Here is a 16,217-nt window from a genome sequence, read left to right on the forward strand (position 1 = left end):
TCCGGGGCGGCTGTTGCCAGATACCTTCTGCAGGACAATGCGAAATCTCGTATACCTTGCACTCACTGTCTCAAGGCGATTCAGCTGCTCCAGAAAATTCCCTTTCACAAAGAATTTCCGCAGATAAGTAGGAGTATTAACAATGCACATGGGTAACTTTTTAGGGGACAGTTGGACATATTTAACCTACCTAATTTAACCCATAAATATATATTTATAATTAATTTACAAGCCTTATATTTGCTACGAAACAGTAAGTTCTCATATACAATTTTACCTCTTTTTATAGCAGAAAAAGCCGGAATGGTAAATTAAAGCAATCAAACAACAATTCAATTAGGGCTAAAAATCAATGACACTGCGTTTTTAGTACTTACAATGCAATGATAAAATTAATGAAGTAAAAAACCAATTTCACTGTCAATAGGATTTTAACAGCGTATTAAAATTTAATGAATATAAAATTGACCTTTATAAGATGGTTTGAATGGTATATGTCAATTAAAAATGCTGCCAGAAGCACTGATGAGGTCAAAAAAGTTTACAATTTTAAATTAATAAAAAATAGCATGTTCGTAGAGCTTTAATAAGTCAGCAAAAGCTACAAAATTTAAGTTCTCCGACTGTTTTTTGCACATACGGGTAGGTGGGAAGGCAGACACATAAATAAGGCTCTTTATTTTTTCGGGGAGACCCACTCGCTCCGGCGGAAAACTACCCGCATCCATTTTTTGCCGCACTATTGATGGACATCTCACTTGTTGTAAGCAAGCCGGGAAAGTGGACAGACTGGCGCCAGTTGGCTTTGGGGCTTTCGGTTAAACAATCGCACCGCCCGATGGAAATAAAAATGAATTAACCGCAGAGCAGAAACTTTCGACTTGGCCAACTGTTTGAGGCCTGCACAGGGCAGGGCCAGAAGCCGGGCATGAAACTGAAACAAGGACCACCGCAGAAAGTTTTAATCGCCGGCCGAACAGGACCTCCTGGGGATCCAATCCGGACTCCAGACTGCCTCCTAATGGGGATTAAAGTGTCTCGGTTTATCGAGCCAAGCGCTTGGGCTCGACGCATTGCAGGGCTTACCAACCCAATAAACTTGTATTTTTCGGGGAGTTTAAAGTAAAATCACATTTTAATTTGCGTAAATGTAGTCAACAATGAAACACACTGCTAACGATTGGAAAGCATTTAATATACTAGGAAAAATTAAATGTAGATGAAGTCTTGTTTAAATTTTTATTTTTTGGCTAATATTTAAAGCATAAGAAAAACATTATTTCAAAATTCACCCAAAATGTTTGACAAAGATTGGTTATAATGAGCAAGTTTAAGAATCAAAATCTTAAAAAAATTCCGATTATTTAAGAGCATTTAAAATTGATATGAAAGTAGCCTTGATTGGAAAATATACGTATTTACTAGGTTTACAGGTCATTGTTAGGAAAAAGTATCTTATAGATAGTATAAGTAGTAAGAAGTAAAAAAAATCCCAGTTACCAAAAAGTATATAAAATATATATAAAGTTAAAACTTTCATAATATGAATTCATTTTCGAAAACATTATTTAAATAGGCTTAAAGGCCACTGAGAGGAAAATACTATATAATACTATAAAGGATCTTGAGAGGATGATTTCTTGCTTCAAAAAACCTATCAATATTCTTTATTTTTTTCTTTTCTTTTCTTTACTTTCAAAAATCTTTAAAAACCTTTCACTTTTTAGGAAAGTGCCTGTAATAAATTGTTACCACAAAATCAATACTCCCAGCTCAGTGCGTGTGGAAGTGTGAAAACGTGGCCATCAAACATCGCGAATCCCCCACAACGCGGCCCAAATTCAGCACACCTCACTTTTATTGGGAGCCATTCCCTTTCGAGCCGGTGAAAGTGTGCCAGGCAAGTGAAAATAATTACTTATTAATGTGAGTAATAGCGCCGAACCGTGGGGAACACGGGCCGTTTTCGATTTCAGCTCAAAATAATCGTGATTAATGGCCTTGACTGCCGGCAGGTGACGGCAGTTAGGGAGCTGCCCGCCCCCTCAAAGGCCGACAAAAAATGACTCAAAAGTCTATTAGATTTTTCTCAAGGACGCTCCGAGTTTCCCGATTGCCCCATCCCTTCTGTGTACATTTTTCACAACCCACGCGGCGCAGGGGAAATTTATGCTCAATTAATCTCGGCCAGCAGAGTCCTGGGAAAGGGGCAGCGAATCGATGGTCAGGCCCCCGGCCAAAGATAATGATGGACCCGCCGCCCAGAGCAGGGAAAGCACCATATTTGACAAAAATCCCCGCGAAATTAGTGGGAATTGATGGATGATTATTACATTAAAACCTGGAAATTTGAAAATCGCAGAGGGAAGTCAAAAACCAGATTCAATAATAGCGGTCATAAACAACGTTAATTTCGTTTGGCAATGTCATAATTTTCCATAGCTGTCAATTTATAAATTGAAATCACAATTTAGGTTTGCGGCGTTTGTGGATTTCTCAATGAAAAACTCACTTTGATGTGTATTTTCAAAGGTGGATAAATCGCAAACAAGAATTTGCAATATCTAGTTTAGATATTTCAGTGGAAAAAAATATTTGATAAATAACAAACGAATTGTTTCTATTTATACTTTTGGGTGTAAAGAGAGAGGTACAGAAGTTTTTAAACAATTTGTTGTAAGAGTAACTATTTAATGAATAAAATTTAGAGCTCCAGTTCTATAACTAACTATGTTATTTTGGATCAATTTGAACCAATAGCTCAAAACATTTTTAATACAAATAATTTGCTCAATAGAGATTAACAAAGTCATGTTAGGAACACATTGTAAGTGGTTTAATCTCACCTAATCAAATAACATCCTTGGTCCCCCCATAAAACCCCCATTAATTCTGCCTTTCAAAGGCTAATCCTCCCATGACATTCAGTAGACCAGGTGAGAAGTGCTTTACTTAGCGTATTAATTTTCGCCACCACTGTACTTGACTAAATCCGTAGATTATGGAACTGTCGAGGTGCGAATTTGTGCATTAAGCTCCTTGTCCATTGCTGGTGCACTTTCCCCTCTGGCAAAAGCGCATTGAAATCGCTGGGAAAGCGGAAAGGACAACAAAAAAGAACTTCATTTAATTGGATTTTTTCGACCTGCTGCCAAGGACTTTCAGAGCGGATCATCAGCTGTCCTGCCTGCGCTGCCTGAAAGAAAATATTTGGCGGCGAAAAGGCGAGTGTCCCTGCAAGTCCTTCGACAGGCGGCGCAGCACAAAAGCCCCGCCCGGAGCTCACTTTCCGCCTTTTCCGACGACATCCTTTGAAGTTCGGCCTGGCATTTCCCTAAGACAGCGGTGTAATTTTACGGAAATGTAGGATTTCTCAGAGAGGAGCTAGTAGAGGTCACCAAAAGCGTAGAATGTACTTAAAATATGTGGTAAAAACTTGATCTTTATTTAGTTAAAATACTGATTTTAAAAACAAAAAAAACCTTTTAAATTAAAACACAATTACCTAGAACAAACCTAATAAACTCTATAAAAAATGTGATATAGAAATTAACATAATAATTTGTATTCATTATTATATAAATATATATATATATATTAGATAAGATAATAATTAAATAGAGATTTTTTAAATGGAGATTTTTTTCTAGGAAATACTATTTTTACCATCAAAACTGCTTGCATTTCGACCTATTTCCCCGGCGTCCAATTGCGACGGGGTCAAAGTCCTGGCAAGTGGATTTCGAGAACTGTTTCAGCGAAATGAAAAACCAAAAGTTGTGCCCAACTTTTTGGGGACGCCGCTCGGAAAGGGTGAAATTGTTACGAGTGGATGGCAGGCAAATAATAATAATAATAGCTATAACCGAAATGAAGCCCTGAATAAAAGTTCCTAAGGGTTTTGGTTTCTTTTTTGCGGGCCAGCCCCTTGAAATTGTCGCCGAGATTATTGTTGTTATTTGTTATTTGTGCTCCTTCTGTTACATACAGTTGATAATTTGTTCAGAACTTCGAGCTGCCACTTTGTTGTTGGCCAAGAGGGGGAGGGTCCCTTTTGCTCCTTGTGTCCTGCAGATTTCGAGCTCTGTTTCGGTTGCCCCAGAAAACGGGCAGAGCAAATGTTGATGGCCTTTTTATCGACTCACCTGCAGGAGCTGTATTTCCTCATCTGGCTGCCATTTCGAGCCACTCGAGTCCTGCTCCTCCGCTTTCTTATCCCCTGCTCCTAGCAGCCCCCCTGCCTTTTAGCCATTTCCCCACTTGAGTCCTGAACATTGTTCAAAAGTTCTTAAACCGTTGATGAACTGAACACCTGAGCAGGTGGAAACGAGCAGCTAGTGTTGCTACTAACCTTAAACGAATTGAAGATTCTAGTTGCGCTTATTTTGGTGCAGCCACTTTGTTGGGCAGTTTTTAATTGGAAGTTTCGGTATGTTCCACTGACTTGGGGCTGAGTTTAAAGTATGGTCGATTTATGGATTTATTGGTTGCCTGCATAAACAGAAAATAATTGCTTGGCCAAATTTACTAGTTGTAAAGATACAAATATTAGTAGTTTTATTAGAGAAAGGCATATAGCAAATATTTGAACAAAAAAACAGAATAGTCAATACAAAATATATAAACTTAAATTATTAAATTTATATATATATTTAAATCAAGCTAAAAAATATAAAAAATTAAAAAAAAATTATTTTATAGATAAATTAAATTTTTAATAATTATATTATTAATTTTTAAACATTCAAACTAAGGTAGAAAATAAAAGTAACGAAGCAATTTATACTTTCAACATTTTTCATCATAAGAAATCAATTCCATATCAAAAATAGACTTTAATTCTTTAAAATTAAAAATATTTAAATACTTTTTACAAAACGTTAGAAAATATAAAACAATTTTCGTCATTAAATATAATAATTTCAGAGTTAAATCAAATTCAATTTTTAATAAAATTATGATTTATTTAGGAGATTTTAAAATATATTGTATCTAAAATAGTATATGGTATAAATACGATTTATTTGTTATTTACTTTTTTTATTTTATTTTTTTTTGGAACACAAATTATGTAAACCTACTTTCTCTGTATGCTTTAAAAATGTGTTAGAGAACTAAAATTCTAAAGCAATATTTTTTTCACACATAAGTAACAAAAGCATAAAGTGGTAACGAACCTGCGATGTCCTATCTGAACCTGGTAATGCCCATGTTAGTGCCTCAGATGGGTGCCTGATAAAACTAACAGGTGGGACGTGAACTGACGTCCCTAACAGCCGTGTGGAAGGCGTTCTAACAGCTTAAGAGAAACTAACAGCGAGCTTTTCCGCCACCCACTCGGGGCTGCCATGGCGCCCAGCCAGACTTTAAAGCCACAACAAATCGCATCAAAGTGCGAGGATGCTTTATCGCCGAATGATATCCGTTCGCCAGCCCGGATTTATGATATACAAAGCGCGTACAATGCTCGTGTTGCTTGCCAATTTATGACATCATTTGCAAATCGTCATGTTTTTGTTATCGGGCGCTAAAAACACCGCCGCCAGATATGTATTTGCGCAGGGATTTGCCGGCACGTCTTCAATCTCCCCTCAAATAAGCCAGGGCGAGCCAAGACCTCTAATAAACAAACAAATGGGCTGAAATGTGGGCCGCAAGGCGTTGAGCGCTGTGCAAACGGAGGCCACTAACGCTGATTTGTTGTTATTCAAGCTCTTAACTTTTAATCAAAGATACACTTCTCCATCTCTCTCGTTCATTCTCCCTCCTCGACTGGCTGCTTTTTCAATTCGTAATGGGAAATTCCAGTCAGTCGATCCGAAAAGTTTCCCTGTTTGTACCTATACAATTCTATTTAACTGCTCGATGCATTCGAAGCTTCAACTCCCAAACTAGTTGGCAAACTAACACAATGCTGGAGCTCTTGAGGGGTCTCGATTCTTTCGGCAGTGATTGGCGGAAATTACCTGTTCGACTGTAATTACAGGACAACAATTACGTCCAAACTTACCAACTTCTCAAGACGACTTGTGAGCTTATTAACAACAATAAGTAGCTTTGTTATGCCTTAAATCGCAGTAACTTGCAAGAGTAACGACTTAAAATGTATTCTACCATTGGAAAAAAAGAAAAAACTATTCAAACTTGGCTTAGCCTATTCATAAAAAGGGGTAAATAATTACTTTAAATTACTTTTTGAAAAGAAATTTTAACTTTTTACTACCTCTACAGGTATTTATATACATTTTATGAACACTACAGACTACATAAATAAACTTTTGGATAAGCAACTATGTTGGGCAAATATTTTGACTTTCAGACTTCAAGCGCACCGAAAAGCATTCGCAGCGAGTAACAGATGACCCTTCTAGGGGTCGTTGCGACAAATGATGGAAATGCGACGTGTCTTTGGCACCGGCGTGCCCTGGAACTCCGAGTGCTCCTTGGCCAGTATCTCGTGCGTAAAATTGTAGCGAGCCGTGTGGCTCATTATGTACAAGGAGCGCCGTGGCAGCAGGAGATCAGCGTAGAAGTTGTTCTCCAGTGACGCCGCCGGCTGATGGCGATAAGCTGCATCGGGCTCTGACCCCTTGGACTCCAGTTCCTTTGCAGTGCCCGAGGATGGCTGATTGTACCGCTGGGCATCCGTGCGCACCAGACGCATCACACTGTCGCTGAGCAAGCTGATCCCAGAGATTGTGGTGCCGCAGTACTAAAAAGGGGAGAAAGATTTGTTTAAAACCAGTAAGTGGCTGAAGTATTTGAGTTAGATTGAATAGTTTATATTTGTGGCTAACGACGGTGCCTGATACTAATCCGTAGTAAGATCCCCTATTTATATGTCGGTTTAACTTGGACTTACTCGAGTGCTGTCTACATGGGGCTTGATAACACCATCGGGAGCCAGATCCAGGATATGAACATAGGGCATAACAGCTCCATCGAAGGCTACTTTGCGCACGCGCTCCAGAATCTCGCGATTCTTGGGGAACCACTTCTTACGTTCAGTCTCCCGAAAACCGTGAATGGCCTAAAAGTCAGTAAACCTCTATAAATAGTATATGATTTTAAGACATATGATGTCAACCCACATCATCCCAGTGGTCGAACTCGTATCGCAGGCGACTCATGTAGGGTTCGATTTCCTCGTGGAGCTGCTGTTCCTCCGATTCGCTGATGAAGTCTGTGATAATCCTCATGTGCTCTCGGAATTCCTGTTGCTCTGTTTCGGGCCATTTGCCAAAAAATGCGGTTAAATTGATCTTATTACTAGTGATTTCAGCCGCTAAAAAGGAGTTGGAATAGAATGATTACTAAATCGAGTAGGTTACTTACTGTATCAATATTCCAGCTTACCCTGACTATAGCAGCGTCTCAGAATCTGCCTCAAAGGCGAACATCTATTAAGGATTATCATTTCACCAGCTAATTTTAATGTTTTGAAAGTTACGTGCAATTTGCCAAAAAGAAAATAAACACCGGTGAACAGCTGATTGATAATGGCCTGGCGTTGCCACCCTTTCCTCTGTCACTGATATCTGCCTTCATTTATCGACCGTTAATCTTAAAAATTATCCCAAGCAATTAATATTTCTATCACTCAGCAATGCAATTACTTTCAACTGCCATTTAATATCATCTTGTATCTAGATATTTTTCCACTTCCACTGGCAGGAGAAATATTTTCTTTTTTGCACGCGCTGCGCCATAGGCACTTTCCATTTTTTATTTTCTTTCGCTTTTTACGGTGGCCCGCACACACACACACACCGTTTTGGGCACTGTGTAATGAAACCATCAACCTTTTTTTGCTTTTGTTTTAAACTTTTCCATCGTGTACTCGTTCAGCTTTGTTATTGTTCGAAAGCCTGTTGCAGACAGCATGGAAATGGAGCGCAAGTTTTTACACCCAAAAATGGAACCAGTGGGTGTGCGGCATGAGATATTCAATTTCGACAGTTAGTTCGCACATTCGGGATGCATCTGAACTGAATTCTGATAAATCCGGCAGACCTATAAACATTGTGAGCATCTGCAACGGCCTGAGTGTGGTGTCATTTCAGTTTGGGCCTCATTCGTGCCATTCAAAACAACATTTTCTTTTGAGTTTCAACTTTGGATTTCAAAAATATAAAATAAAATAATACATTGACTAAAGTAATTTTTTATTTCTCTGACAGTTTTGTTACATTTATACATAAAAATAAGAAATTGGCTTTAGTTCGTTTTCCATTTCTTAAACTAATTTTCTGCCTAAATTCCTACTTCTATGAAAATTTTGTTACATTTTTGTATATATGTTTCCATAGTTAATGCCTGTGTTTTAGCCACAAATAATATTTTACAAAGAAGCAGAACCACAATGTATGGCTTTAGCGCGCTTTTACCTTATTCTCCCGGGAATCAATTACAATTTCACCTTTCCCCTTATCAATTTCCCGCACCAAACTTCGAAGAGCCATCAGGCTGTTGAAATTTATTGGAAATATGGCTGTACAGCGTGCCACCAAAAATGGTTGGAAATTTTCGGGGAAAAAGTCAAATAAAAAACAAAGGCAATTTGCGGGCTAAGCCCAAAAGGAAAGGCCGCCAGCAAAGTGCATAAAAATGGAGGGGTGCGCAACAATTGAGCGGAAAGTTGGTGGGGGGTTTTCAAGCCATTTGCCGAACCGACCGCAAAGTGATTTAATCAATGCAAATGACGGGCCGATGTGCCGCATGCGCCGACATAAAGCGTTAATGGAATTTCTGCCGGGGATTTTCTATCCCGGCCAGCCAGCCAGCCAGCCAGCCAGCCAGCCAGCCAGCCAGCCATCCCAGCCAGGCCATCATTTGGCCATGTTCGGACTGTTTTCCCGTGCGTTGGTGTGTAAATGATAAATGAGGGACTCGGTCGGTGGCTCCGCCGCGTGCAACTGTTCCGGCCGGAACCACCAGGAGCACCAGCAGACCAGACCCGAAAAACGCCCAACACCACCGATGCCACGGACACCACAACGCACCATTAGGTGCCATTGTCCCTTTCTGTTTCGCTCGTCCCTTTTCTTTCGCCTCGAAAAGTGCCTCCTTAGCCACCGCATCGCCAGGACAACAAGGTCTATTGTTCTGTCCCGGGCCCATCCATTGTTGCCACGCCCACGCTTTGAAGTCGCAGGATGAATATGGCCCGGCATCCAGGAGCCATCAGTTATATAGACTCCCATTTCGGCTGAAGTACGTGGAGTGCTTCTTTCTCGACTTTTATTATTAGCTTTGCTATATTTGAGGGGACTTGGGCAGTGGACAAAAAAAAAACAATGAGAAAATTAGTTTGGATGGCTGTTAATGGGAGGGTGGGGCGGAACCGACCTGGATTTTAAATTTCATTTTATCTTTTTAGTGATTATTTAAGCAGAATATTAAGTTAAATTAAACTTATATGGTTTATAAAGGTGATTTTATGCTGGGATGGGGCAGAACCAACCTCCATTTTAGACTCGAATCTAACCTTTTATTGAATATCAATGCAGAAAAATAAATGAAAACGAATATACATTAATTTGAGGTGGGCTCAAACCGAACTGTGATTTTAATTTTAGATTTAATTTTTTAAAGATTTGCATCATCTTTCCTTAAGTTTACCCCCAAAAAGAGTAGCCAATTCAGTTACATCTGTTTTCTAACAACACATTTCCAAGGACGACAAGAAAACTGAAAGGCATAGCCTTAAAATCTCCTTGTGCCGAAAGCGAACTTCAGATTTGGCCAAGGCAGAGCTTATGATGAGATTTCAGCTGCATCTGTTTTGGCCTTTACCCATTGCTGGCCAAGATTTGTTGCGTATTCTGGTTGCTTTGGAAATGCGAAAGCCTTTTGAGGATTATGGGGGCTCCTACGGCAGACCCTTTTGTGGTCAAAAGTTTTCTTGCCGGGCCAAAGAGCTTTAAAGTTGCCGCAGGATATTGCGAAGCAGAAGGAAAACAAGAGTTGGCAGCTTGGCCAGAGCTGTGCAGAACAGATCTGGGCAAGAAAAGGCAAAACTTTATCATATATTTTATGTGCATTCTGTTTTTAGCGTGCAAAATGCGCATAATGTGAGTTTTAACAAGTGAAAGGTATTACCAATTTAATCACCCAACAATTTCCGCTTTCTTCATATGTTTGCTGCGAAGATTAATTGAAATCGACTCTGTTTCGCACAAATTTGGCACGTTTCTGCCGCCATCGGGTGATCAATATCTGAATAATTAAATAGTAATTAATTTATTTACGCAGATGGGTGAACAGAACTCAGCCGCAGCCCATTCTATCAATCATATTTACGGCCATGGCATAACAGTGAGCCTGAATTGACAGCTGTGCCTGCTCGGGTCGTAAATTGGGGTTTCCCCATTAATTACCGGCCAGCAGAGGTCGCACATGCTAGTGCGAAACGCCAAATGGGAGGAACAATTAAATAGTTGTATTGACCTTAGTAGAGAGCGGGTGGAAACCATTATTTGGTAATTAGTTCTTAGTTAATAGTGCCTATCTAAAATAGGTCCAGTTCATAAATATAATTTTGAATTCGATAACTACTGATCGGACATATCTTTCCTATTGAAATCACAGGGCTGCCACTGCGCCCTTGGCGTTTTTTAGGTACTGTCACGTGTGGCATCTTCGGAAAGTCTGGCCACCCTTTCAACAGAAAAGCGGCAATTTCTGACATCAAAACAAACAAATAACAATAAAAACCAAAAATAATAAAAACACATAATGGAGGACATAAACTTCCACGATTTCACGCCCAAGGAGCGCTATGAGATCATCAAGGACTTTCTGGTCAAGATGCGCAGAGCCGACTCGATGCCAAGCAAGGACTTGCATGTCCAACGATTCTTCGAGCATTATTTACGAAAATTCTACAAACTACCTTATAAATTGGTCAATGATATTGCATACTGCCAACGGGCCATGAAAACACACCTGGCTATCCATCAGGTAGGTGCTTACATATCTTGCGAATGAGCTATCTAAAGTTCTATCTTTTTGTTCTTGCAGACAATCGTCAGTGTTTTTGGACAGCAGGCCGATGCTGTAAGTGGTTCCTGATCGCGTTCCAAATGATAATATAATGATACTTAAATCTCCATTGTAATGGGCGGAATACGATTTCGTATTACCTCTGTTGGAGTATTTAATATAAAATGCATACAGCTTCATAGAAAAATGACATATAATGAGTAACTTGATCAATATACAATCTAATTATTCAACTCCCGCAGGATCCCGTGATCAAAAACAAATACATAGTCGAACTGGAGGAAATGCTGCACGAATTGAATGCAGAATGTCACTACTTGGTGCTTCGCCTCCAGGATGACATAGATCGCTTCTGCTTGGCCTTCACGGAGCAGGACCTCCAGCCCAACAAGCTGGTCATCAAGGATATTGTAAGTGAAGCCATAGTGCCGCTCATCGTTGCCCCAGAAACTTTCATCAAGCCGTATTTCGTTTTGGAGCGGCCCAGCGAGAGTGAATTGCTTAGGAAGTATTTCATAATAGAAGGAGGCGAACCCGCCATAGAAGTTCCTCTTGCTGAGGAACCACCAAAGACAAAGCCAAAGTCAAAGCCGAAGCCTAAGCCGCTTCAATCGTCACCCGACAACCTGGATGTAAGGAAGAGTCGTCTCAATCTGCAGGCAGCTCTAAATCGTGCGCATTCAAAATCCCAGCCAGCGGAGAGGAAGGAAGAAGATGAAGATCAGGGGGATCCTATGAAAAATTCCTTTATGCAATCTGTGGGTCTCTGCTCCCATGCCCAGTACAAGCGACTCAAGTTGTCCATGGTTTTGCTCCAGAAGCGTAAGCCTAAGCCAAGTGAGAAGACCAAATAATAGCCGCCACTACTCGAAATGGGGACCTCTGTTTTTGTTCTGTTCCTATAAAGTTTTTATAAGAATGTTTTATATTTATATAGGCTTAAGGGACGCAAGCACGGGATAACGTAAATAAACTGGTGAAATAATAAGGGTGTAAGCAATGCCAGAAAAAGAATGATTGGATCTCACATATAAGAATTTGTTTTAAGCCATCCAGGGTTAATTTTATTTATAAAAGAGCAGAAATTTTTGTAAAGATAATGCAGTTATTTGTAATTTATATATTTTAATATCTTAAATATGAAAACTAAAGCATATTTGCTTATTTTGAAGTATAAGCTAGCAATAAGAAAAGCTTGACTTACGTTGAACCAAAGAAATATGTATTTTATTGAGGCGATTGTCAAATGTTTACATAATAGAAAGACATGATAAAATGAATATTTGTATGCAACATAACAAGAGTTCTCAATACAGTTGATTGGTTCAATGTGCAGATAGATGGCTTTGCCTGTCCCCAGCACGGTTTTCATTTCGGTCTCCTTGCGAAAGAGTCTTCCACGAGTGCTTCAAATCTTTCCGTATCCAGCCTTCGACACCGGAAAGTTGGCTGCGCATTTCATTGGGCTTTTGGGCTTGCGTTTCTCTTGGAGGAACTCCTCCTTGCTGCTGAGTGTGAATGCCTGAAGAATTTGCTCCGTCAGCCTTTCGTAATCATCATCCTCGCTTTCATTTTGGGGCTTTGCAGGAGCAGACTTCCTGAGGAACGTGCTCCACACCTTGAACTTGTCCATGTCGAATTCCTTGCCATGCAGCTTGTACATTTTGATGGTCTTCTTGACAATGGAGGCTCGCATCTTCAGATCCGAAACCGTCTTGATCAGGGCAACCAAGGCGATGTGGCAGCGACTGTGCTCCAGATAGTATCCATCCGTTTGGCAGCTGCTGATGACGGCCATAACGACGTCGTCGAGTGGTTCGCCAAGGGCCTCGGCCAGCTTGGGCATTTCGAACTTGGAGAACACGGCTCCGGCCAGAGGAGTGAGCACCACCTCGCCGCGCTTCACCTGGTGGGGCACCAGCTGGCAGTACTTCTCCACCGCCAGCAGGCTGGCCTGCTTGAAGGACAGCAGCAGCAGACCCCGCATGACGAAGGGCTGGTTCTGCGGGGGATCTCGGATCCAGTGCGTCTGGATCTTAACCTCGCTGCGGATCGCTGTCCCCTTGGCATTGACCACATCCAGGCGCATCGACCAGGAGACGTCCTTCTTCTGGGATTTGGCTGCCGCGGCCTCCTTGCTGAAGGTGAAGATCACCTGCTGGGCAAAGCGACGACTGACGGTGGCCTCCTCATAACTTGGCTCCTCCTTGAAGTCAGGGCAAATCTCGGCGAACGTGTGTTTCAGCTTCTTGAAGTCAAAGACGAATTTCGACTTGGGCTCAGCCATGGTTACTGTAAGAAATGTTGTTTTTAAGAGTGTAGAGTAAAAAGATTATTTTCCACAAAATAAATTTAAATTTCATAAATCCAAACTAAATTAAATTATCTTTTATATTTACCTTGTTATAGATACATTTACTATGGTATATTTTTATTTTCGTTTTAAGCACGTTTGAGAAGTCAGCGGATAAAGTTTCTGTTCTATACTTATCATCTCATTCGGGTTTGACTATAAGAATAAATCACTATTCTGAGAGTAAGCAATAAATATCTTGTTGTATAAATAATTTGTATTTATGCGAGCTCCAAATTTCAAGAGTAGGCATTATACAGTATTCTCTCTGGGGCAAGACGTTTTTATCTTTATATTTTGATAGTGCCATTGAAAAATGTATTTAAGGAAACGGAATTTAAGTAATTGTTAAAACAACTTTAGGAACCTTGTCTAAACTATAATATAAAGCTTCTCTTTTTTTATTTGGCGTACCTTAAGGTCCACTCTAATGTACATATAAATATATATATACTGTGCGTTCAATTGTTTTCTCGCTGAGTTCTCTTTTTAGACATGTCGAAGGGCTTATCAAAGTGGTCTTTGTTTACGAGTACTTATGTATGAGTAGTAATAAACATATAAAAAAAAACGCACAAGCACATTTAAAAAAAATTTTTGAATACTTTCTTAAGAAGATATTTTTAACTTATTTAAAAATAAATTCATTAATAAATAATTGAAGTCAATTGTAAACGAATTTTTACGGGCGCAGTCAGCTTTGTGTGATTTTCTATCTTACTATATAACAAAGGCAGCAACGCAGTGCAGAAATGCGATTTTTTATTAATGCTCGCGATCCGGCGATGTGTCGGAATCTGACTGACTTCTGGAGAGAGTCGAACAAAGCTATAGGCGATCCCGCACCCGAGGGTTACTTACATATGTACATTCGCGAGCGAAGTGCAAAACACATGGATATATCTCAAGCAGGGCTGGAAGAATAGTAAACAAAACAAGTTGAAAGGCTATATTGACTATCTGATACCCCTTACTCTGTTAAACCTTTCAAAAGTAAATACGCCTCCAGATGGCGCTAGGTGAAGATTGGTTGAAGTGAGCGCCACCTACCTCTCCTGGCAGTGACCTCCTAACTTGAATTTTTAAATAACTCCCCAAATATTTGTCCAGTTTGTCCACAAATTATAAAATTCTCCAGAGCTCATAACTTTAGAATAAAATTTGTTAAAATTTATTAAATATTTCTAAATAAATTATAAAATATTATATAAGAAAACAAAATTTAAAAATAATTTTAGGGTTAGAATTTAAATTTTAAATGTAATGCATTTATTTTGCAATGTGTAACAACGTTCGTATCTGGCGGGCCTTTTATTTAAGAACCGGTTAACAGAGTATCGAATATCTGATGGGTTGATAGATACATAGATAGAAAGGGGAAGCCCCCAAAATCAACATTATTAAGACAATTCTTAGTTGTTGAGTTCCGTCCGTGTAATATCCATGAAATGAAATAAGCTGAAGATTTTCCCGGTGCTCTGGTGTCTGGATGTGGGCGGAGTGGGCGTGGCGCTATATCGCCTGCTCATTTGCATATGTGTGAGTGGATTGCGGCGGGTGGTCGTCTCTGTTTTATTATTGCCCTGACAGTCTCCGACTTGCGAGCAATTTGCATACGAAATGTATCTGCACAGCCCCGCATCCGCATCCTCATGCCCATCCGCATCCGCATCGCCTTTCCTATTCCGGGGTATTGATATATCGCAACCAAAAATGCACAGCATGGGCGGAGAGGACAACAACTGAGGGCACAACACAATGGACTGTGACCAACTGACAAGTGACACTTTTTCAAATTGAATTCCCCCCAAAGAACTCCACTCCTCCGCTGGTGGCGAAGTGGATGCCCGAGCAGATAGAGCCATGGCTGAAGTAGCCCCTGCAGGGCTTGTCAGCCAACTGAGTTGTCATAAATTCACATGAGTACAGACATCGAATATTCCAAATTGAGCTCTCGTGTTTTATTTTTTAAATTTCCCAATACTGCCGGCGGAGGAAGCACAATGGACGGCTGCCACAACGACATCCTGGCACCCCTCATCCTGGCCGTCATGGTGGCCAATGGACATCCCCTCACCCTGGACGAGATCGTCGATGAGCTGACGGCGGTGATCAATTCTCAGACGGAGCTGGCAGTGGCCCCAGAAAATATTGGAGACGGCAAACATGGCCATAAGTCATTTAACCCTAGACGAAAGTAGTAAGGAGAGCCTCGTACTCCCTTAAAGGCGATTTATAATTTAAAGCAAGAACTTACTCTAGACTCGCGTGAATTTATTTCAATAAAATAACCATTAAAATACTTTTAAGCTATATTATAATAGTTCGGGTAAAACATAAATCATAAATTAAAAAATAAAAAATATGTAATGTCGGGTAATACATTTATCTATTTTTCCTAACTTACATTTAAGCTAAGAGAACCACGATTAATATTATGATATTATAAGTGGTGAAATCGATAAATAACTAAATTTATACATTTTTTTTATTTAAGTATGTTTTAAGCCGTTCATAGTTCTATATATGTAAATGACAGAGTTAATATGAAAGTCAAATTTTAAAATATGTAAAGCCTGATATTGCACTAATTTCTTTATATTTTAGGTAAACAATATGATTTTCTAGGTAAAGAATTCTGTTACTAAAAGGTTATTTTATAAAATATTTTGGTCCATTACATTTTTTTTTTCAAGCTTCTGATATTGCCTTTTAAAGGGGATATGCTGCACATTATCCCACGTTGATACCATACACATATTTATGTTGGTGGAGGCAACCGAAGCAGAAACACGTGTGGAAAATGTACGGTCGGAGGGAGTTAAAAGTTTTTCAGCGTCGCGAAAAATTGTTTATGTTT

General features: G+C 39.8%; 4 protein-coding genes across 8 annotated transcripts; 2 read left to right on the top strand and 2 right to left on the bottom strand.

The window, feature by feature from the left end:
• Positions 1-6,178: 6,178 nt before the first annotated feature.
• Positions 6,179-7,499, bottom strand: LOC108034627 (alpha-ketoglutarate-dependent dioxygenase alkB homolog 7, mitochondrial). The gene is made up of 4 exons (XM_017109565.3): positions 7,357-7,499; positions 7,092-7,285; positions 6,863-7,030; positions 6,179-6,712 (listed from the first exon to the last, which is right to left on the bottom strand). The coding sequence occupies exons 1-4, from the start codon at positions 7,415-7,417 to the stop codon at positions 6,368-6,370; spliced, it is 768 nt and encodes a 255-aa protein (XP_016965054.1). The 5' UTR covers positions 7,418-7,499; the 3' UTR covers positions 6,179-6,367.
• Positions 7,500-10,658: 3,159 nt separating this feature from the next.
• Positions 10,659-12,018, top strand: LOC108035631 (uncharacterized). Its single transcript, XM_017111329.3, has 3 exons — positions 10,659-10,962; positions 11,023-11,058; positions 11,247-12,018. Exons 1-3 carry the CDS (start codon positions 10,738-10,740, stop codon positions 11,856-11,858), a joined length of 873 nt encoding a protein of 290 aa, XP_016966818.1. The 5' UTR covers positions 10,659-10,737; the 3' UTR covers positions 11,859-12,018.
• Positions 12,019-12,204: 186 nt separating this feature from the next.
• On the bottom strand, positions 12,205-14,175 carry LOC108035630 (uncharacterized). 5 transcript variants are annotated; one of them, XM_017111327.3, is made up of 3 exons: positions 14,079-14,175; positions 13,404-13,513; positions 12,205-13,296 (listed from the first exon to the last, which is right to left on the bottom strand). In XM_017111327.3, the coding sequence occupies exon 3, from the start codon at positions 13,289-13,291 to the stop codon at positions 12,413-12,415; it is 879 nt and encodes a 292-aa protein (XP_016966816.1). In that variant the 5' UTR covers positions 13,292-13,296; positions 13,404-13,513; positions 14,079-14,175; the 3' UTR covers positions 12,205-12,412. The 5 variants fall into 5 exon arrangements, with proteins under 5 accessions (XP_016966816.1, XP_050742214.1, XP_050742216.1 ...); XM_050886257.1 differs by lacking the exon at positions 13,404-13,513 and having other exon boundaries at positions 14,079-14,173; XM_050886259.1 differs by lacking the exon at positions 13,404-13,513 and having other exon boundaries at positions 14,044-14,152.
• A 1,075-nt stretch (positions 14,176-15,250) lies between these two features.
• On the top strand, positions 15,251-15,659 carry LOC108034722 (uncharacterized). The gene has a single exon (XM_017109663.3). The coding sequence runs from the start codon at positions 15,277-15,279 to the stop codon at positions 15,556-15,558; it is 282 nt and encodes a 93-aa protein (XP_016965152.1). The 5' UTR covers positions 15,251-15,276; the 3' UTR covers positions 15,559-15,659.
• Positions 15,660-16,217: the final 558 nt, after the last annotated feature.

The sequence above is a fragment of the Drosophila biarmipes genome, chromosome 3L, assembly GCF_025231255.1.
Source record: "Drosophila biarmipes strain raj3 chromosome 3L, RU_DBia_V1.1, whole genome shotgun sequence".
NCBI classification, from domain to species: Eukaryota; Metazoa; Arthropoda; class Insecta; order Diptera; family Drosophilidae; genus Drosophila; species Drosophila biarmipes.